Source organism: Cervus elaphus, chromosome 24 (genome assembly GCF_910594005.1).
Source record: "Cervus elaphus chromosome 24, mCerEla1.1, whole genome shotgun sequence".
Lineage (NCBI taxonomy): Eukaryota > Metazoa > Chordata > Mammalia > Artiodactyla > Cervidae > Cervus > Cervus elaphus.
This window is the reverse complement of record NC_057838.1, coordinates 68,174,873-68,197,688: the sequence shown is the minus strand read 5'-3', so window position 1 is coordinate 68,197,688 and position 22,816 is coordinate 68,174,873. Positions and strand designations below refer to the sequence as shown.

The following is a 22,816-nucleotide window of genomic DNA, read 5'->3' as shown; positions in this document are numbered from 1 at the left end:
CTTCTCCCAGCCACTTTCCCCGGGGGGCTGCGGACAAAATGCTGCCCTCCAGGAGGAGACAGGGTTTAAACCCCCTTCTGGGGCACCTTCTCCCCCACCTTTGGTTCTGTAGAAAATCCAGAGGTGTCCCCAGAGGAAGGGTTCCAGAGCAGCTGAGTCTGGGACATGTGTCTGGGTCATGTGTCTGGGACACGTGTCTGGGTTGTGTGTCTGGGACATGTGTCTGGGTCATGTGTCTGTCTGAGTTCATATGCCTGGGACATGTGTCTGGGACATGTGTCTGGGTTATGTGTCTGGGTCATGTGTCTGGGTTCATATGTCTGGGACGTGTCTGAGACATGTGTCTGGGTCATGTGGGACACATGTCTGGGTCATGTGTGTGGGTCCATGTGTCTGGGACATGTGTCTGTCTGGGTTCATATGTCTGGGACATGTGTCTAGGTCCATGTGTCTGGAACATGTGTCTGGGACACGTGTCTGGGTCATGTGTCTGGGTCATGTTGTCTGGGTTCATATGTCTGGGACACATGTCTGGGTCATGTGTCTGGGTTCATATGTCTGGGACATGTGGGTCCATGTGTCTGGGTCATGTGTCTGGATCCATGTGTCTGGGACATGTGTCTGGGACATGTGTCTAAGTCCATGTGTCTGGGACACGTGTCTGGGTCACATATCTGGGTCCGTGTGTCTGGGTCATGTGTCTGGGTCCATGTGTCTGGGACATGTGTCTGGGACGTGTGTCTGGGTCATGTGGGACATGTGTCAGGGACACGTGTCTGGGTCATGTGTCTGGGACATGCATCTGGGACATGTGCCTGGGTCCATGTGTCTGGGTCATGTGTCTGTCTGGGTTCATATGTCTGGGACACATGTCTGGGTCATGTGTCTGGGTTCATATGTCAGGGACATATATCTGGGACATGTGTCAGTCATGTGTCTGGGTTCATGTGTCTGGATCACGTGTCTGGGTCATGTGTCTGTCTGGGTTCATATGTCTGGGACATATGTCTAGGTCCATGTGTCTGGGACATGTGTCTGGGTTACATGTCTGGGTCATGTGTCTGGGTCCATGTGTCTGGGTCACGTGTCTGGGTCATGTGTCTGGGTCATATGTCTGGGACATGTGTCTGGGTCATATGTCTGGGACATATGTCTAAGTTCATGTGTCTGGGACACATGTCTGGGTTACGTGTCTGGGTCCGTGTGTCTGGGTCACATATCTGGGTCCGTGTGTCTGGGTCATGTGTCTGGGACATGTGTCTGGGTCATGTGGGACATGTGTCTGGGACATGTGTCTGGGTCCATGTGTCTGGGTCATGTGTCTATCTGGGTTCATATGTCAGGGACATGTATCTGGGACATGTGTCAGTCACGTGTCTGGGTCCATGTGTCTGGGTCACGTGTCTGGGACATGTGTCTGAGTCATGTGTCTGTCTGGGTTCATATGTCTGGGACACCTGTCTGGGACATGCATCTGGGTCATGTGTCTGGGACATGTGTCTGGGTCATCTGGGACATGTGTCTGGGTCATCTGGGACATGCGTCTGGGTCCATGTGTCTGGGACACGTGTCTGGGTCATCTGGGACATGTGTCTGGGACACGTGTCTGGAACACAGCACGCTGGGTCCATGCATCTCCATGACGAGGCCAGTAGGCAGGCACTCATGTTGCTCTGCACAGCGGCCTTATTTTCAGGCCTGGGTCCCCTGGGGCCCTCTTGGAATGAGGATGGCGAGATGGAGACCAGAGGCATTGTGGTCGGGGAAGGGGCTGAGGGTCCTGGATAGCAGAGCTCGAGGCGGCTGAGAGGGCCTGTGAGCGCCCGTGCTCAGGGTCGGCTCGAGGGGGAGCAGGTTGGATCTTGGGCCTGAAACCAGAGACTCCCCTCGGTCACCCCCACCCCAGGGCTGCCCGGGGCGTGGAGAGGACCACCCGGCCTCAGCAGACACGGGGAAGAGGGCATAGCCAGCAGCGGGAGAGCCCGCCCCACTCCAGCTCTGTGTTAGCAGGGGGCGCCGCCCCTTCTCTCGGGTCACACGGAACCCCCACCCCACCCCACCCTACCCCTCATGGCCAGGTGCCGTCTCGGGAGGGCCGGGAGCTCAGGTCTTGGAGGCGCCTGTGTCCTCCGCTGTGGGCGCAGACGCTCACCTCCCTCCCCGCGGCTTGTCTCGCTGCAGAGCGGCCCCTGAGCATGAGCTTCCCCCTCTCCTCCGCCCGCTTCTCGAGCAGCGCCTTCTCGTCCGTCTTCCACAGCATCAACCCCTCGGCCTTCAGGAAGCAGAGGAAAGTCCCATCGGCCCTGACCGAGGTGAGGCGGGTATAGGGCTGCCTGCCTGGGGGCCAGGGGGATTTAGAAGGTTCTGGGTCCTCAGACCCCCCGCCCCAGCCAGACCAGGCTCTTGCGGACACATTTGAGAGCATCCCTCACGGGGGGCGTTCTGGCTCGTGCTCACAAAGGCCGCCCTGAAGCACAGGCTGTCTCCCAGGCGTGGCCATGAAGACCCCCGTCGGTGGCAGAGAACAGGAGCCTGAGTAGCTGTCGGAGGTGCAGGGAGACACGTCGCCCCCACCCCCCGCCCCAGCGTAGACCCATCTCCAGGTGCACACAGCGCTGCAGCACTTGGGTCTAAAGCCGCTCGGCCTGGCTCAGCCCTCCCGAGTCTGGCCCCTCAAGCTGCATCCTTGTCTCATCCTGGGGATCCCATACAGGCTCAGGCGGTGAGCCTCCTCAAAGCCGTAGGACTCTTTGCAGGAAACCTCAGAATTAGCCCAACTCAATTCCTTCCTGCAGACAAAACCAGATTATTGACTGTATTCTTTTTTTTTTTTTATTGACTGTATTCTAATCATAGCCACAAACAAGTGTGTGCCCGTGAATATACAACCTGTCAAAAGAAGCGTGAGCAGCTGTTACCAAGTATTTTGAAATATTCATTATTGAATAGCAGGTGGCAAGGGTTCAAAAAGTGTTAGGGATGAAAATTTTAAGTGAGTATGGTTCTATCCATTAACTTAATTCCTTTTGCATCTTAAAAATCTTGGAAGTAACACTTAACAAATTTTTTTTCAAAAACACAGAAGAATATGTGATGAGAATGGAGTTTCTCTCCCTCCCTCCCCAGACTCCTTCAGTCCCACCCCTTAAAGCTAACTGCCATCAGATTTCTTGTGGATCCTTCCAAAAATATTTATGCATATACATAATAAAGACAGACGATCATAGATCCTTTTTTTAACTCAAAAGATGATACTCTGAATCTTCTATACGTTTCTTTCATTTATCTTTGATATTATTATTTCACATTAGTTTGTCCACATAAACCTCACACTTCTTACACTGTATGGCTGTCTCGTCATTTAACTAGTCCCCTCGCACAAACTGAGTAAAGACCACCCTGTCACTCCCACAGTCTGGTCGACATGAGCTGAACTCACGGAACCTGAGTCTGCCGTGGGTACAGAGTTTGAGAACCACTGTTCTCACCTTTCAGACATCAGGCCACCGTGATCCAGGTGCCGTGTGGACCTGCCCCAAGCCATGTTGGCAGGTTTTGCCCAAAGTGACAACCTTTCTATTACTCAACAAGGACTACACCATAGGCTCCGCAGCAGCCCCGGGAGAAATGTGCCCCCATCTCCTGCCGCCCTCTCCCTCGCCCCCAGGAGCCCCACCCAGGCATTGAGACCTGCTTCCCAGGGGAAGGTCTGCTGAAGTGCTGCTCCGGGAGCATCTGATGGGGGGCAGATCGCAGACTCTGGGAGCTGCTCCGGCAGGTCACGTGTGGGGAGAGGAGGCGTGTCTGAGTTAGGGGGGTCCTGGGGACCCGAGGGGCAGGTTCCTTTTCCGGTACTTTTCAAAACACCTGGCTGGTTGTAGCTTCCTCTCCTTACACTGGAGTTGCCAGACCTCGAGAACATTTGCTGAGAGCTCTTGAGTTCTCACCCTCTCTTCAACTAAGTCGGGATTTCACCTTTGGTAGATACCCCGCCCCGCCCCCAGTTCCTCTGGGCCTCAGTTTCCCCACCTGTGAACTGAGAAAGTCAGATGAAATTATTGCATAACCCGGCCTTCTTGCTGTTGTATTAAGGTGAATGTTTATGGAGCCCTTAACTGCGGGTCAGGCACTGCACGCGACAGGTACCTGTCTGACGTCATTTGATTCCACTTTTAACTAGTCAGGACGGAGACCTACAGGAAGTCAGTGGTGTCACATCACCCCTCTAGTGGCCGCTAGAGTCTGCGTTGGAACCCGAGATGGGTCTTACTCCAGGTCTGTGATCTGAGCCCCTGTGGTGTGGTCAAAAGACCACAGCATTGATACTACTAAAAGAAAGCAAAGTCGCTCAGTCGTGTCTGACACTTTGTGACCCCATGAACTGTAGCCTGCCAGGCTCCTCCATCCGAGGGATTCTCCAGACAAGAGTACTGGAGTGGGTGGCCATTTCCTTCTCCAGGGGATCTTCCCAACCCAAGGGTCAAACCCGGGTCTCTCACACTGCGGGCAGAGGCTTTACCCTCTAAGCCGCCAGGGACGCCCTGATACTACTAACAGGAGTTAACAAACTCACTAGGCCGACCATACAACCTTTTAGGGAAACAGTTAAAAAAAGAAAGGACCCCCTCTTAAAATGTAGGAAAAAGGTAAGCTGAAGAGCCTAAGAATCAGGTTAATGAGGAAGAAACTTTCACCCAGGTAGATACCTGCGGTTTTGTGATTTGGGGTCTTGAGGCGAGAACCAGGCATCTGACTCACCGCCAGAGGGCAGCAGTCCTGCAGGCAGCTGTACCCGCGTCTCGGGTCCCTTCAGGCAATCCTCTCTCTCAAACGCGTTCCTGTCGTGCGGCCTTTGGGGGGCCGGATGCGCCCCGAGACCACCCAAGCGCCCCGACTCCGGAGCGGCACGGACGCCCCGCCGGCCGCCTGGCAGTGTCGTTTTGGCTCCGTCGGAACCGTGTGCATCCGCCCCGGGAGCCTTGACCGCCCCGCTTCCTTCCCTCCGCCAGGTGGCCGCCTCGGGAGAGGGCTCCGCCATCAGCGGCTACCTCAGCCGGTGTAAGAAGGGCAAGAGGCACTGGAAGAAGCTCTGGTTCGTCATCAAAGGCAAAGTGCTCTACACCTACGCGGCCCGTGAGGTAGCGTGGTCCCCGCCTTCTCTCCTGTCCTCTGGGGGGCCGGGGAGGGGGGAAGCCTCGCCTCACACCGGCCGTGTGGGCCCGAGGGCGCCGCGGGGCCTGCGTCTGGTTCCCGCCTCAGGTGCGGCGCCGGTCAGGTCTTCTCTGAGGGCCGCCGTGCGGATGCACCGCCACGCGTCTGTCTCAGCTCCGAGGAACCGGCCGTTGCCTTGTGGGCCCAGGCGGCTCCGCGGGCAGGGCCAGTGCCGCGAGGCCTTGGCACGTCCCCGGGGCGCTGCCTGAAAGAGAGCTCCTTCCTCTCTGCCCTCCGCTTCCGTCGTTCGGGACGGAAGGCAAGAGCCTGGTGAAGCTACCGTCTCTGTGTCCGTGCATCCGTCAGGGAACTGTATTGCCTCGTGCATGGCATTTCTTCTACTAAAGAAGCCCGACGTTCACGTGTATCCCATCTTAGACTTTCACCTGCGGAAACAGCGGGGAGAGGCCTTGTCCCCCTGCTTCTGCAGGGGAGAGGTGTGAGCGGGGCTGCGCGGCAGGGGGCGCTCTGGTCCCGGCTCGGGCTCAGCCTCTGAGATAAGGTGAAAGACCCCCATCTTCTGATGGTTTCCGCAGGCGAAATCCGCTGTGGAAAAAGGGACTTAAATGCATTCTCCACACCTCCAGAGGGTGGGTGCTTCACCCACGAGGATGAGCACCTCACCTCAGGGCGGGCCCTTCTCCCCTGACCCGGCAGAAGGCATGTCCCCTTGGGCGCATAAAGCTCCCTCACAAGGGACCTGCAGCTCAGTCAGCCCCGTCGTCGAGGATCCCAGACGCGTAGAGGGGACCGCCCCCCCCCAAGTGGACGTTCCACAGGACACCCACAGCGGCGGGGGGACCCTCTGAGACGTGGGTTCTGAGAGAACTGAGCGGACAGTTTGTGAGACTTCCTCACAGCAGTCCTTTTGAGGGGGTGCACAAGGGTGTGTTGTGGGTCCCCGAGGTGTGGAGAGTGCCCAGCTGTCCTGAGAGCAGGCCCTTCCTCCACAGAGCATCTCATGGAACACACACTTGGGGAACAAAAGCTATTGACAGTTAACCAACCGTCAGAGTGTGCATCCTGTCTGAGAGCGGAAAAGCCCGAGCCTCTATGTCCTGAGCGACGGTTGTCATGGAAGTGACAGCGTGGGTTGGTTTTCAAAGATGGATTTCAGGATGCTTCCAAAGCCACTTCTTCAGAGAGAGGAACTTGTACAGTGGCTCAGTAAGCCTAAACCAGTGACAGGGCCAAGCTTTCAAATTCCATCAGAAGAAGGAGATTTGATAAAGTGAATGGGCAGATTTCTACTGCCATGCACCCCCATCATGTACCCTGAGGTAACTTGCTACTCAGTATCAGCCCTGGGAGAGAGTGCCTGTCAGAAATATATAGGAATCTTTTACATTTTTTTCCCAGTATTTTATTATGTAGTTAATATATTTATTATTATTACAAAAAATTTCAAACATAAACATTGAAGGAATTTTGATTTTACAGTTAACATATTATTGTACTTAATCAAGTATCTATTAGTCTCTCATCCATCTTGCTTTTTGATGCTTTTTAAGTATAATTCCCCCTGAAAAGTGAAAGTCGCTCAGTGAAAGTGAAAGTCACTCAGTTCTGTCTGACTGTTCACAACCCAGGCCAGAATACTGGAGTGGGTAGCCTATCCCTTCTCCAGGGGATCTTCCCAACCCAGGAATCAAACCGAGGTCTCCTGCATTGCAGGTGGATTCTTTACTAACTGAGCTAATTCTCCCTAAGAGTTCAATATTTGTGTTTCTTTTTTTTTATTTTGAAGTACAACTTACATATGATAAAGTACACCAATCTTGATACTATTTGTTAAGTTTTGACTAATGCATACCCCTGTAAATCCTCACCTCACCCCCATCCCCAGAGGCAACACACTGTGTTTTATCTTTTCCTACCATTATATTAGTTATATCTTTTAGATCTTCAGATAAATGGAATCATGGATGATTTCTTCCACTCAACACAATGTTTTTAAGAGTCATCCATATTGTTGCATGCCAGTTGGTCATGCCCTTTTATGGCTGAGTAGTATTCCATTTGGTGAATATACCTCTTTGTTTATCCATTCACCAGTTGAAGGACATTTGAGTTGTTTCCAATTTGAGGTGATTATGAATAAAGCCAGTTTAAACTTTTGCATACAGGTTTTTGTGTGAAAATAGGTTTTTATTTTACCTTGGGTGAATACCTAGGAATGGAATTTCTGAATCACACAATATACACATGGTCTTTAAGAATTTAACGGGTAGTTTTCCAAAATGGTGTGGCGTTTTATAGTCTCTACAACAATGTAGGTAAATTCGGGAGTTCTGTTTGCTCCACGTTTGTGAGCACTTGGTATTGCCAGTCTTTAATTTTAGCCATTCTGGTGAAAGGGTAGTAGTATCTTAATGTGGTTTTAATTCTTTATAGTAAGCCTTGTGTAAGTCCTCCAGCTTTGTTCTTTTTAAAGGTTGTTTTGGGTCTTTTGTGTTTCCATATAAATGTGTCAATTTCTATAAAAATGTCTGTTAAGATTATGACAGGGATTATTGAATCTATATATCAGTCTGGGGAGAATTGACACCATAGCCATGTTGAATCTTCCAACCCATGAATAATCCATTTATTTAGTTCTTTAAATTCTGTGTTTAATGTTTTGTACTTTTTAGTATAGAGGTTCTTATACTTCTCTCATTTCTGTTACCTTTATTCCTAACTTTTATTTTTGGAGGCAGTTTTGAATGGAGTTTATTTTCTAGTTGTTCACTGATGGTACAAAAATATTTTTAAAAAATAATTAATTGTCCTGTGACATCACTAGATTGATTATTAGTTCTAGTAGTTGTTTTGTGATCAGACATGTCCTTTTTATGCACAGGTAGTTTTGCTTCTTTTCTGATCTTGCTGTCTTCTGTTTCTTCTTCTTGTCTTAGCGAAATGGCTAGGGCCTCCAGGGCAGTGTTGAATTTCATTGGTAACGGGCAGTGCCCTCTTGCTTTGTCTCAGTCTTAGGGGAAAAGCATTAAGTAGTTCACTATTGGGTATGATGGTATTGGTGGATATTGTATAGATACCATTTGTCAGATTAAGGAAGTTCCCTTCTGTTTATTTATTGACTGCGCTGCGTCTTTGTTGGTGCATGAGGGCTTTCTCTATTTGCCGTGAGCGGGGGCTGCTGTTCTTTGCAGTGAGCTGGATTCCGTGGCTTCTCGTGTTGCAGAGCCCAGCCTCTGGGCATGCGGGCTCAGTAGTTGTAGCACACGGGCATGTGAAATCTTCCTGGAGCAGGCATCAAAGCCATGTCCCCTGCACTGGCGGGTGGATTCTTGTCCACTGTACCACTGGGAAGACCCAGGAAGTTTCCTTCTATTTCCTAGTTTGCTAAGAGTTTTTATCATGAGTGGATGTTGAATTTTGTCAGATGTTTTTTTCTGGTCTAGCAGCCTTAGAAAATTGATTGCCTTTTATACACAAATTTAACTCCCCCTTCTTTCCCAACAGTCATTCTAATGTGCTTAACCATTTATCTCTCTTCATGTATGATCTTATTAAGTTGTATTCTTTATGGACGTGTATCTGTACATAAATATGGGTGTGTTTATTATAAAAAGTTCTTTACATATATAAAGCTCTTTCTTTTTCCACCGATCTCCGTGATTTTAAGACCTGTGTGCATTCTGTGGGTGCATCTCACCAAATTGTTACCAACTTTGTAGCACGAACAGCCTGGGTGCTCCATATTGAAGCACTGTGAAAGAGACCGTGGGGGGCTGAGCACTGAATACATTAACGGGGGTAATGACAGTGGAAAATCTGAGTCACTTCCACACCAAGTCAGTGGAAGGAATGCGGAGTTTCAGGTGTTCATGAGTTCCAGCGCTGGCCCTGTCCCTTCCACGATGTGTGACCTTAGGGCGTTATTTACCTTCCCTGAGCCTCAGTTTCTTCTTAGCTTGGGGCTGACGCCTTTCATGACCGTCATGAAGACTAAGCAGGATAATGTGGAAGTCCCAGGACTCTGTAAATGTGGTCGCAGAATGTTAAATCTCTTTTCCTCGTGACTGGTGCTGGCAGGAAGTAAGGGTGAAGAGCGTGGATGCTCAGCTCTTGGTGTGTTTAACGTCCCTTTCCCCTCTGCCTCTCTGCAGGACACAGTGGCCTTGGAGAGTATGCCCCTGCTTGGCTTCACCATTGCACCAGGCAAGGAGGAAGGCAGCAGTGAAGCCGGACCTACTTTTCATCTTTACCATAAGAAAACCCTATTTTATAGCTTCAAAGCCGAGGATAGTAATTCGGCTCAGAGGTACCAAAATAACTAGTCCTGCATTTCCCCGTCCCCTCTCTCAGAAAGGAACCAGCTGTCACCCTGGGCTTTGGCTTCTGTTCTTCTCTGGCTCTCCTGTCCTGTCAGGTTCCCTTGGGCCACAGCAGAAGAGCGGATTGAAATTCCCAGGCAGACCTCAGACAGACTGTGGGTGGGGTTCCGGACCACACGATGAAGCGCATGCGGCAGTCGAGGGACTCCCAAGCTTTTGGGTTTCCCAATGCATACATAAGTTACATTTATCCTGTAGTCTATTAACTGTGCAGTCGCGTTATGTCTACAGAAGTGTGTGTTCCTTAACTGGAAAATACTTTATTGCTAAAAGTACTAACCATCATCTGAGCCTCTTCAGAAGTCATAATCTTTTTGGGGTAGTAACAACAAAGACCACTGGTCACAGATCACCACAACAAATCGACTAACGATGGAGAAGTCTGAAATACGGTGAGAACTGCCAAAATGTGACGCAGACACACAAAGTGAGCAAATACTGTTGGGAAAGGGTGCTGCTTGCTAGACTTGCTGGACACAGGGTTTGCACAAACCTTCCAATTTAGAGAAAAGGCAGTGTCTCTGAGCACAGGAAAGCAAAGCATGAGAAAGCGGGGGCTGCCTGTATTATGACTCATCCATACAGGGGTGCACTGATTCAGCAGCTGTGCACCGCACTCCGGGCCTTTTGCTAAATGCGAGGGAAACAAGCAGAATAGGACCTGGTCGCTCACCTTGGATTAATGATAGTATTGTCTCATCACTCTTGGGTTCCATGACCAGAGTTCCAGGCAGAACCTCCACTCCGAGTGTCTCCCCTCTTGTGTGTTGCAGGTGGATCGAGGCCATGGAAGACGCAAGTGTGTTATAGCAGTTACCTAGCATGTGGACTCAGAGGACACTCTTAGGTTGATATGTGGACCCTTCCAGAAGCCAATCCGTGTCTCCACCCGTCCAGACACACATCTGGGTTCAGCACGGGGCCTGGCCTTTTTGGCTGTCACCCCCTCTTTCACACCTTCACAAGTGGACCCCTTAAGGGATATTTATGGACCTTTTCTGTCTTCGTGTTGTCCACCCTCCCCACTCCAGCGTAAACTGTTTCCCTTTCCAGTAGTGCGTTAAAATTTAGTACCATGAGGACGTGGAAACCAGTAGAGAAGTACGTTGTAGAACTGCAGGCTTCTTAGTGGAAACAAGCTTTTACAGTTTTTTTTTTCACTCCTGGTAAACATGATCGCCTTTCATGTCGTTGATGTCGGTGCCTCAGGTGAAATGAAAAACAACCAGTAGATAACAGCTACTGTCATCAAAAAGCACTTTATTGTTTTCCTGAGCAGCAACCTCCGGTTTGATTTTTTTTTTCCCCCAAGGGACTTCCGTAAGTCAGTGGTAGATGGAGTCCTGTGGACTAATTTGCCACCAGCACTGGCTGTGGTGGACCAAAAGGTAACGCCAGGAGGGTCCCCCTGGCCTCGGAGGGCTCAGGGCCAGGAAACCCTGGGAGCAGAAGCGGAGGGCTGTCTCCTCCAAGCGACCATTCACCCTGCAGACCACCGCAGCTTCCTAAAGGAGGAAACTGCCTCCTCCCTATAGCGGTCCTGACACCTCACCAGTGCTGGAAACTTGGCTGCTGGCAGACCCGGCCCCCACCCTGGAGGTCACCACAGACCCTCCCGAGAGATGGGGTCTGCTTTAATTTATTGCGTGCCTTCCTGAGTTTACCCCGCACAGGCCGACAGCAATATGCTTGTGAGAACTGTCCTTGTTTTCGACATTGTGATCCTTCTGCTGTATTCCTGAAGCCTTGAAAGAGAGGGAAGGAGAGAAGACAAGATGCGATGGGAAGGTGAATTCGTGGTGTTGGCCAGTGGCTCTGGACACAGTTGAGGGAGGCCTAGAATTGTGGCTTGAGATGCCCTGTGGGCGCCTGGGGCTTGGTCCCTTCCCGCTGATGACTGCTCACGATGCTGGACGTGTTTTTACATAAAGCAGAGTGGCGGGGGGCCTCCTTGTTACTGTCATCGAAATAAAAAGCAATCCTATCGTTTTTTGATGTCTTGTCCCCACCTTCCTGTTGCCCTGTTCCCTAAAAAAAAAAAGGCAGTTGCTGAACATTTTATAAAAAGCACCATCTCTAGGAATTAACTTACATTAAATATTTTCAGGGGAATTTTGTTTTTTTCTAGTTTGCAGTTCTTCTTTAAAAAATGTTTGGTTAAACATTTTGAGGACCCAGACTAAGTGATAAGAGAGGTCTTCTTGTTAATTTTTGAGGACTTAACTCCCTGGAATCATTTTCATCATCAGACCTATTGAGATGGGCCTTCTAGACTCTGAGCCTTTAAAAAGCACAGCAAGGGACTTCCTTGGTGGTCCAGTGGCTAAGGCTCCACGCTTTCAATCCAGGGGCCTGGGTTCAATCCCAGGTCAGGGAACCAGATCCCATATGTTGCAGCTAAGGGTTTGAATGCCACACCTGCAGGCTGCAACAAAGCTCTAAGGTCCTGCCTGTACAGCTAAGGCCTAGTGCAGCCAAATAAAGCATTTTTAAAATTTTAATTAATTTTTAATTTAATTTATATTTAATTTAATTAATATATATATATTTTTTAAGTGCAGCAAGACTTCAGCAAGAGGAAGCGGGCATTCCCCAGCCTGCCTGTGCTGTGGCCCCGTTGTCAGTTTCTGAGCTCCAGGTAGAATTGTGTGTCCGGAAGTCCCGTGAAGGTTTCTTTCCCCGAGTAACATCCTATTTCTGGTACTCTGTAAAGGAGCTGTGACGGGGCTTTTTCTTCTCGGTGAATCGTTGCCCCTGATGGCAACCCGGGTTGTAGATAGAACACATCAGATGGGTCTCGTAAGAGGAGGGAGCCGCAGAGGTCTTCCACAGTTCCTGCGTGGGGGGGCCACGACCTGCCTGGTTCCCTGGGCCTTGTTTTCACCTGTGCGCCCCCTGGTTCTCGGAAGACTCATTTCATCCGATCTCTTCTGGCCCACTTTGCTCGTTGTCCCTCACCCGCCACCCTCTCTGTCCGACTTGCCTCACATGTTTGTGTCACTGTCTGCCCACTGGGTGAGCCCGGAGTAGCTCAGAGGAAGCCGCCCCCCTGGCTGACGGCACTTTTTCTCCTGGGCCCGGAGGTTGCAGGAGCAGCCGCCCACGGCCCCACAATTTACTGCTTCTCCGCCTGCCCTCCGGGGGCGCGGGCAGCCCCTCCTGCATGTCCCCAGCAGAGTGCGTTTCTAGGGAGGAGGCAGTGCCGTGACCCAGAAACCAGCGGCCCGGAGTCCCGGGGCCTCCACCTGTCACCCGGAGACCCTCCCGGCCCCCCAGAGCGCTCAGCGCACACCGGCTGTTTGTCAAAGCGGACTGCAGGCCCCGGCCCTGGAGAGCAGGTAGCACTCCCTTTAACTGCGGTGGTTTCACAGCTTTCCTGAGACTGGGTGTGTCTCTCCAGCCTGGACGGGACCTCGTCAGCAGGAAGAAGTGTGATTGTCATCACTGAAGCGGCGCACACGGGAGCGTCCAGGATGGTGATTGAGGTCCTGGGCCCCCATGATGAAGTTTCTGGGTGTCAGGAATCCGCTCTGAGTTGTTCTGCTCAGGCTGACAGACTCCCCTGGACACAGCCCGGGCTGGGGAGGTGTGGGGGTGACGCCCAGGGGGTGTCGGGGTGTGCACCATGCGCTGGGGCTGAGGTGTGCGGGTCAGAGTGCTTTCTCCGTCTAGTCCAGCCTCTCATTTGATTGATAGTGGGAATGGCATCGCTGAACACTGAGGCCGTAAATGAGGACGAGGCCACCTGGGCTGGGAGTGGTGGGAGCAGATGGAGCCCAGCTTTCTCTCTGCCTTGGGACAAAGTCAACAACATTCTGGAAGATTCTTCCATTCATGGCTTCAGCCTGGGGTATGCGGCCTCTGTGAGCAAGGAGGCTTCCTTGCTTCCACGTGTTAACTGTCAGTTGAGGGGACAACTGTGCCCACACTAAGATGTCTGTTTTTCAACAGCAAGGAAAAGGAAACCAGCTTCATGCTGCATTAGACACCTAGGAGATCCGCTCAATGAGAGGAGGTGGGAAAAAAGGGTGGGTTCAGGGCTGGACAGTGTCTCCCAAGCTCCAGATTCTTCGGGTTTCTCTGACCTACCGTCCGTTGTCAGCTTGATTCCAACGCTGGTTCCCAAGAGGCTGTGAATTTGGGGTATGTTTTGTGGGAGACTAACTTACGTAAGTGTTATTGGGGCATCTGTTACATATATTGCTGAATATATTACTTTAAGTGACTTTGGGGAGGCTGGTTTGATGTTACTGGTATTTTAAGCCCCTAATCAATTACTAAATCAGCAGCCAACAGCACTGACCTCTCACAAGCTCCTAGGAGACCTTTGTGTGATTATTAACAACAAATAATAAATAGCAAGCATCTCAGCATGAAGGACTCTAAGCACCTTAACCCCGCTCCTCCATTTATTTGTCCCAAGGATGTGTTGAGATGAGTTCTTCTTATTATCTCCATTCTGCAGATGAGGAAACTGGGAATAGAAACCTTGTGTCACTAGCCCAGAGTCACACACTCGAGATCGGGAACCCTATACTGCTCCCCTATAGTGTCTCTGTTCAACGTGTGTGAGCTGATACTCTGAGTTATTAATATTTTCTCAGACTTGCAATGTGAAGTCCCTCCTAAAATCAAAAGAAAACTCTGACTGCTGTGGGCCAGTCAGTAGGACCTTTTCCCCAAAGTCATAACACACACAAGGTGCATTTCTTTATCCAACCATGTACGTAACCCAGTGTTATTTCAGTATTCTAACTGCAACGATGAATACAGTTCTGTTTTTCTGCTATCATGCACAAGGTTTGCTTCAACTTAAGCTGGGGTATTTAAAATCCAACTTAATATTTTAAATCCAAAGTACACACGCTTTAAAAAGTTTTAACATTTCATGCTTCTAGTGTGATTCAGTTGACATGTTAGGGGGAACACTCACATATGAAGGATTTTTAAGGCAAGTGATCCTGGGGATTCACCACATGTTTCTCACATAATGGAATAGATTAGAATTTCTAAGATATATTTATAAATAATAGTAAGCTAAAAATCGATCAGTTACTTGCTATTCTTGAACCCTTTGTGAATTTCTATCCTCTGGTGAAGTCATGCCCGAAGGTTGCAGTTAACACATGTCCTGTAAGAATGGACAGGTCTTATTTTGGGGTGGAAGCCATCACACCCTTGCCACTCCAGTTCCTAGGGAGAGAGAACACCTCTGTGTCCTGGGGGGCCATGTCCCCAAGGGACAGGGTTATTTCCAGAAACGAAACCAAGCGGGGCACAGCCGGGGGCCGGTCAGTCAGTCGTGTGAAGCCACAGCAGTGCTGTCGGGGTGACCACTGTGTACAACATGCTGCCAACAGAGCCTGGGCCCCCTTACCAAGGCTGCCCCCCTTGGGGCGCGGCGGGTAACACTGGAGGCGGGGCCAGCCCGGGGGACAGCTGTGTGGGTTCTGTGGCCTGAGACGGCCAGCGTGAAGTGGAGTTCATCCCCGCCTTGTCTGTGTGGCCTTGGGCTCCTCCCGTGGCTCACCCCTCTCCTCTGGGGTTCCCTTCTCTAGGTCTGCAAGTGCCCTCGGGACACTGTGGATGTGCAGGCTGGCGATCTGGGCTTGGGAGGGTCTGCGAAGGTGTTCAGAGTCAAAGCTTGGTCTGTGGGCAGTGACCCCAGGTTGTGGCCAAACTTGGAATTGGCAGTGGATAGTCAGATTCTGAGACAAAGAGGAGACCCAAGGGCATCTGGAATGACGTGTTAGCAATGACGGCTGTCACTGGTACCATGACGGGACCTCACGGCACCTTTCAGGATGCGACAGTGTGCTAGACGATCTCAGGAGGAATACACAGCTGAGGCGGTGGACATCGGAGGGGAAGCCAGCTCAGACCCGGGACTGTGGAGCCAGTGCCTGGCACGTTAACATCCCCTCCCACAGAACTCTCAGGAGAAGCTTAAGGCCCTGTGCCCACCCTCACAGCCTCCTGGTGGTCATGGAGCGATTTTGCAGACACGCTGTCTATGTGGCCGGGGTCTCTCCTGTGGACAGGTGATTGATGATGACTTACAGGAAAGGGCGTTCTGTGTTGGCAGAGCAGAGTGACAGGTCTCTTCTCTGTGCTGATCACCTTTCGAGGGTGATGTTGTAACAGTGTGGGGAGCGAAAGAGAAGCTTGGGCAAGAGAAAATCTGTATCCAGAAAGCGCAAAGCAAAAAAGAAAGGGGGGAAAAAGCACCATAAATGAAGTTTCTTTTTCCTTGTTTTTCAAACTCTGAGAGTGAATTACAAATCAGTGTCATGGATCACAACCAGGACCCCACCCTGCCTCACACAACCGAGAGCAAAGTAGAAGGCAGCAGGATAGTCCATCATCACCAGGGACCAGATTCATGACATTTTTGTTTTAATCATATGTATATATGATTATGTACTATATGTATATAGTATATGCATGTACATGTACTATATGTATATGTACATACATATATATGTACATATATACTATGTACATATCTGGCTTCTCAGGTGCTGCTAGTGGTAAAGAACCCACCTGCCAATACAAAAGATGTAAGAGACAGGGTTCAGTCCTTGAGTTGGGAAGATCCCCTGGAGGAGGGCACAGCAGCCCGCTACAGTAGTCTTGGCTGGAGAATCCTACGGACAGAGGAGCCTGGCGGGTTCACGTTCTACAGGGTTGCAGAGAGTCAGACATGACTGAAGCGACTAAGCACACACGCACACATACTATATATGATGTGCTGCTTGTTGATGTAAACTATATTTATACTTAATAGATCATGGTCAAAAAAAATTCTGAACCACTGGCTTAAGAGTATCAGGTAAGGGGGGAAAAATAAAGAGCACAAAGTTGCAATTAGACAAATTAGGCAAATTAAACCAAAACAGAAGAATTAAAATCACATATTCAAAAGTAGTGACACTTGGTTTTTTCTGAACGCTTCAAAATACTGCAAAGAGGAAAATGTATGAAATTCATGGCAAATCTACAAAAATTCTTTGTTTTTTTTGAAACTGACTTTGCCGATTGAAACTCTGATCCACTCTTAAATATTGACTTTCCTAGCACAAAGAAATGCTGATTTACCTGTCATTTCTGAAATGTCTTTGAACAAATCAAATTTCATGTTGAAACCTGGAGCCTCAAGAAGAAGCTAGATAACCAGGAAACATGCATTTCTTGGCTCCCTCCCAAAACCTACTGAAAGGACTGTAAACGAATAAAAAGATATAACCTGAAGGACAGAGAAAATCCAGGAGGCACAGGGTGTGGAAACTCATTTTTGGAAGATACAACATGTGGGGACAGTGACGGCTACCTTGGCACAGAATTCGAACACTAAAGGTACCCCCAGGGAGAGATGCCAGCCAGACATATCAGCCTCTGCTTCTGGAACAGGCTCGGAAGCCAGAGGCACAGGGTCTGGGAAGGCCACGAAGGGAGTAAAGACAGGAGCGCCAATTGAGTGTCTATGAGGAACCCTGAGACCCTCATCCCCTGACCCCACGCTGTACAGACAAGTGACTGCTCTCCTCCTGCCCTGGCAGGAGACAGGAAGTTTATTCAAAATATAAGAACTAGAAGAGGAACAGCATCCCATCTGCATCACACACACACACACACACACACACACACACTTTGGGTTCAACTTCTAAACGAGGGGCTCTTTTTCTGCCTGCCAAGTTCCTTTCCTTGACATGCAAACTATGCTCAATAGAATCACAATTCTGAGTTCCACAGTGTTTTTGTCGGAAGACCACCACTGCCATCAGAAGGTGGCAGAAAGGACCCCGGGAAGGACTTTCAATCGCCCTGGCTCAGGAGTTTGGATTTTATCTGTTTACTCAAAGGTCCCAAACTAGTTCTGAGGCCCAGAACCATGCTTAAGAGATGCTGCTTGCTTGGCCTGCAGAGTTTAGAAACCAGTTGCAAACTGCAGTATGTTAAAGGTAAGAAATTTCACATTTACACGTCTGGATTCCTGGCTTCTCTTGAGAAATCTGAGATGCGGTGTCTCTGGGCCGCATTCCAGGTACTGATGAGGGGCTCTACCCTTTAAGTGGGTGGTGAGCTCGCCAGGGGTCACTAACACCATTTAACATGCGAATGGTGTTTGTGTGTTTCTGAACCTCCCTTAGACTGCCTGCTAGACTCCTACCCCAACTCAAGGTCCTCACCTTAGGCATCTGAGTTTTCCCTTCAGCCCTAAGCAATGCAGAACCATTAAGAGAACTTCTTAAACAGAAGAGGGCTAGGAGTGGCTGTTTCAGCAGCAGCACAATCGGAGCAAGGAAGGGTGGATGAATGAATGGATATGGAGGGAAGCTACTTGGACTAGTTAGGAAGGCTAGGAGACCACAGCAGTTAAGACAGAGATGAGACCTAAACTTGGGACCAGAGGAGGAGGGGCCAAGTGTGAGGGTAAAACCAAGGGGATTTGTGTTGTTTAGACCCTCAGTCTTGACCACACACCCAAAGCTCCCTGGAAGCCGGAGGCCTCTAGCAGCATCCCCCTCTCTCCCCAAGGCTGAGGGCGGGGTCCAAAGCAAAGCACTTAAGGGAGAGGCTTTTCCAAGGAATCTGCTTTGAGGTGCATTTCCTGGGCTATAGTGAACAGATTTTGGGGTGGAACTCATCTCTTAGGAAACTCAAGGAATGCTATTTTAGACAGCTGGCAGCCCCAAGTGGCTTAGCTCTTGAGGTGGTGCTGGATTAGTAAAGAACTCCAGGCCTCACGACTCAAAGAGGCCCAATTAGATGACATTTAAAAACACAACATGCTCCCAAGCATATTCTGAAAACAGGGGACCAAGGGCAGGTGGATGGTGGCTCAGATGGTAAAAGCGCCTTCCTACAATGCAGGAGACCTGGGTTCAATCCCTGGGTTGGGAAGATCACCTGGAGAAGGAAATGGCAACCCACTCCAGTATTCTTGCCTGGAAAATTCCTTGGACAGAGGAGCCTGGTAGGCTACAGTCCATGGGGTTGCAAAGAGTTGGACACGACTGAGCGACTTCACTCACTTCACTTTATTTGCCATGCCTTGTGGGATGCAGGATCTTAGTTCCCCGTCCAGGGATTGAACCTGTGCCCTCTGATAATGAAGCATGGAGTCTTAATCACTGGACCACCAGGGAAATCCCAGCAGGTGCCCTATTCTGAGAAGATAATCTGATTTTCCCTTGTTTTCAAGATAATGTGAACCAAGTAAAACTTATTAAGGCATGGGAGCTGGGGGGCAGAAACCAGAGTTGGCACTTCCCTGACCAGGGATTTAATATCCTGCATGCTGCTCAGCATGGCCAAAACCCAAACAGAAACAACAAAACCCCTTAGTCATGACTCAGTAAAAGCCATTCCGGAGGGGTCTGGGACCCACTCTTGCAGTGTTCCTGTGTTCCAGAACCATCCATCCACCGCAGCACTGGGCTTTCTCTACCTGGGAAGAACAAGGGTCACTGATACAGAAGCTGAGACTTCCCCAAGTAACCTTCTACCATGACAGAGCTTGACTGTGACAAAATTACACAGGTGGGTAGAAGAGAAAGGTTTTTTCCTTTTCTAAGTCCTCAAGGAGAGAAGAGATTAAGCAGAAGGAATTCCCTAGCGGTCCTACCATTCCCAGTGGTTAGGCTTTCACTGCCCAGCGCATGGGCTCAATCCTGGTTTGGAAACTAAGATCCCTCAAGCTGGGCAGCATGAGCAAAAACAAAACAAAAAAAAAAAACATGTGTGTATACACACACACACACATATAAAACTTAGCAGAAATCACTACGATAAATGTCCCAGCACATGCCAGCCAGGTGACTTTGCAGATGTTATTCTCCCTCTGTTAAAAGGTTTTCTGCCTCTTCAGTTGTTTAAAAAAAAAAAAAAAAAAAAAGATAATACCATCTACTTCACGGGGTTATTATAAAGATTAAACAGGATAATGTGTAAGTATAAGGAATGTGCAATCTGGTATTCAGTGATTACATCTATTCAGATTCCAAGTTATTTTTTTAAAAAAAGGCTAGTAACAATTATATTAGGTTTAAAAGTTTATTTTATAAATGTGTCATCATTATATAAATGACAGAAGTGTCACAAATACTAATAATAAGCTATTACAGAAAAATGATACAAAGATGTACATAAGTACTTATGAAGGTAATTATTAAGTCTTCCTAGTCTATGAAAATAAAAAGGAAAAACCATTATTTACGCTATCACAAAAGCCACACCTTTTAGGTAAAAAACTTGATAACAGTAATTTGAAAAATTTAGCACATCTACAACTATTGTTTAAAACTTGATTTTCGTTAACATTTGTCATTTAAACACAGATAAGCTTGGATGGCAAAAAACATCTACTCAGGTATAAAGTGAAAACTGCATTATCTACTTCCTGCTCTCAGTTAATGATTGCAGAACAGACCTGTTTTTAAGTGTTGGGTGTTGTGGGAAAAAAGACCTGTCCAGAGGACCACAGAGGCCAAGGAGAGTGAATACCTCGATCTCATTCACAGGCTCTGTGTAGGGAGCTAGAAGCCTCAGGCTCACAGGCCAGCTCCAGGAAGTCTAACTAAACCATGTTTTCACTGAGTTCATCCGTAAAAACAAGATAATACCAACACTATTCATCATACACTGCTGCTGGGAAAAGCATTCACTATGAAGTGGGTACCCACTTCATACCCACTCTGTTCTAGGTACTGTGTTAAGGGCTGAGATAAGTACAAGGCACATTTCAGTACAGGCTCAGTGTGGGTAGATGCTGAGGAAATGAACATAGAAGTGCTGGGTACTACCAGATAGATCATTCCCAATGGTTCTGTGAATGAGTAGTCTTCAGGCATAGTCAAGAAGTTAAAAAAAATTCTTGAACAAAAAGTTTTCTTTTTGCCACATGTTTTTGGAATTCGATCAGTGATTTGAGCCTGTGGCATGCATCAGAATGATATGGGGTGCCCAGTAGACATGCTGTTGCCAGGCCCCACCCAGAGTTTTCAGACCCAGCCTGCGCCTGGCAGTTCTGAAGTGCACTCCCCAATCAGGAATAGTTTAAAGGCTGATAAAACAACTTTCAAAGCACTGTGAATGCAAATGTGGATATTTTGTATTAATAGTCAAATAAAGAAAAGTATACCTAGTGTAAGACAATGTGTGTATTTTTGTTATAAAATCCATCAAGTGGTACAAAGTCGCTTAAGAGTTACCACTAAAAACTTCTGTCCAACACACAGTGGAGCAAAAGAAACGGCACTCTGGCAGGGCCTACCTGTTTGCAGAGGCCTGTTACCTGCTGATACTGTACAGCAGTCTGCGTGTGCATGTCCATGTGCTTCTGTTTCCTGAGGCAGAAAAGTGCTCAAGATTATGAAGCCTTGTTATTAAAAAAGTTTTTTTAAGTCTTTATTGAATTTGTTACAATATTGCTTCTGTTTTTTTGCCCACAAGGCATGTGGGATCTCAGCTCCAGGACCAGGCCTCCTCTTCCTTGCATTGGAAAGCCAAGGCTTAATCATTGGACCTCCAGGAAGGTCCTGCTATTACTTTTAATATCAACATTAACCAAGGTTTTAACTGGCAATTTACTGACTACTACTACAAACAGAGCAAACTGATATGGCATGGCTTACAACATAAAAGTTCAAAAGGACTAGATCAGAGCTTTGGCTTCATTTTCTGCACCTGTAGCACCAGAAAGGTCACTTATCTGGTCATCAGTTCCTTCACCTCAGTAAAATGAAATAACAGTGCCTTGTTCACAGAACTGTGAGTATTAAATGGAGAAAATCATAAGCCATCACAGAAACATTAATTATTGTTTAGTATTCATTTCAAAATCTAGTACAATTGTAATTTGTTTGCCCCTTCTCCCCCCCCAAAAAACACAAAGAACCTCAATGTGTGTATTTTAAAGCTATAGCCAGAAGCGGTATTCAACACTGAAAACCTAATTTGGGGGAGGAAAGTACACAATTACAAAGCAGTACATGTTTACAGGGATTTATCACCAAAATACTGTGTTCCCTTAGGCATATCATTTGACCTTTCTGGTTCTCATCTTCCTCTTCCTTGAGAGGTGAAAACAAGGAAAATGGGTGTGTAAAAGCATTTCCTAGCAAATAAAAACATTACAAGATTATGGACAAAATACTCAAAAGTTGAGGTCACACTGATAAAAGCTAAATGGCTACTGGTTGGAAAAAAAAAACACGGTTAAATCATCCATCTTGGAGTCAGAATTTATTCATAATAAACAAGAAAAGTTCAGGGAAAAAAATCAACCAGCGGATCTTATGCCTACAAAGCATGGTGATCAAGCAGCCTGGCCTATGCAGTTGAGGGCGTCCCAAATAAAACGGCAGTCCGACCATGCAAAGCAAGTCAAACCATCACTGAGAGAAATATCTAGTGAATACCTACAACCCAAGATTCATAGGATCAAGAGAAGCAACTGTATTTATATACGTAAGCAACTCTACAAGGAGTTTGTTTATATACACTTAAGCATTGTTACACTTCATTGGTAGGACTGATTCTGAAGCTGAAGCGCCAATCTTTTGGCCACCTGATGGGAAGAACTGACTCATTGGAAAAGACCCTGATGCTGGAAAGCCTGAAGGCAGGGGAAGCGGACGGCAGAGGATGAGAAGGTTGGATGGCATCACCGACTGGATGGACATGAGTTTGAGCAAGCTCCGGGAGTTAGTGATGGACAGGGAGGCCTGGCGTGCTGCAGTCCATAGGGTCGCAAAGAGTCGGACACGACTGAGCGACTGAACTGAACGGAAGCACTGTTGTTCAGTTTCAAACCGCGAGGAGACTCTGGACGTTAAGACTTGGGGCATATATTCCAGAAAAGACAGTGACAGGTTTGGCAGGGCTTCAACACGTTACCTGATACTCCCAGAAGCTGGTGCATCCTCGGATCATCCGCACCGAGGGCACGAACAGGTCAACGCCCACCCAACAAACCAACCACTTCCGCCCTCCGGGCTCTCCGCCGCCATCACTTCTTCAGTCCACAAGTACAGAGGCTTCGGCTGGGCTCGGCGGAGGCCGGGGTGGGGAACGTTACGGCGAGAACACGGCCCCCGCCCGGCCTCGAGGAGCTCGCGGGCCCCCCGGGAGGGGCGGGCGGGCCACCCCGAATAACGGGAGGCCGGCGTTCCCGGTTTCTGACAACGACCAGCCAACCCCTCGCCCTGATGACCCCGGCGTTTAACCTCCGTGGTGGCCGTATGGCGGCGCGACTGAACCCG

General features: G+C 48.8%; 1 protein-coding gene and 1 long non-coding RNA gene across 6 annotated transcripts in view; one reads left to right on the top strand and one right to left on the bottom strand.

Moving 5' to 3' along the window:
• Positions 1 to 11,540, top strand: part of FGD5 (FYVE, RhoGEF and PH domain containing 5) — a 125,516-nt gene extending 113,976 nt beyond the window's left edge. For all 5 annotated transcript variants that reach the window (XM_043886021.1, XM_043886020.1, XM_043886018.1 and 2 more), the window contains 4 exons: positions 2,182 to 2,312; positions 5,010 to 5,138; positions 9,324 to 9,478; positions 10,325 to 11,540. In XM_043886021.1, the coding sequence (XP_043741956.1) occupies positions 2,182 to 2,312; positions 5,010 to 5,138; positions 9,324 to 9,478; positions 10,325 to 10,361 (452 nt within the window). In that variant the 3' untranslated portion in view covers positions 10,362 to 11,540. The remainder of the gene's footprint in view (positions 1 to 2,181; positions 2,313 to 5,009; positions 5,139 to 9,323; positions 9,479 to 10,324) is intronic.
• Positions 11,400 to 22,790, bottom strand: LOC122682822. The gene is made up of 2 exons (XR_006337531.1): positions 22,452 to 22,790; positions 11,400 to 11,579 (listed from the first exon to the last, which is right to left on the bottom strand). It is a non-coding gene; the product is annotated as an uncharacterized LOC122682822 (long non-coding RNA).
• Positions 22,791 to 22,816: the final 26 nt, after the last annotated feature.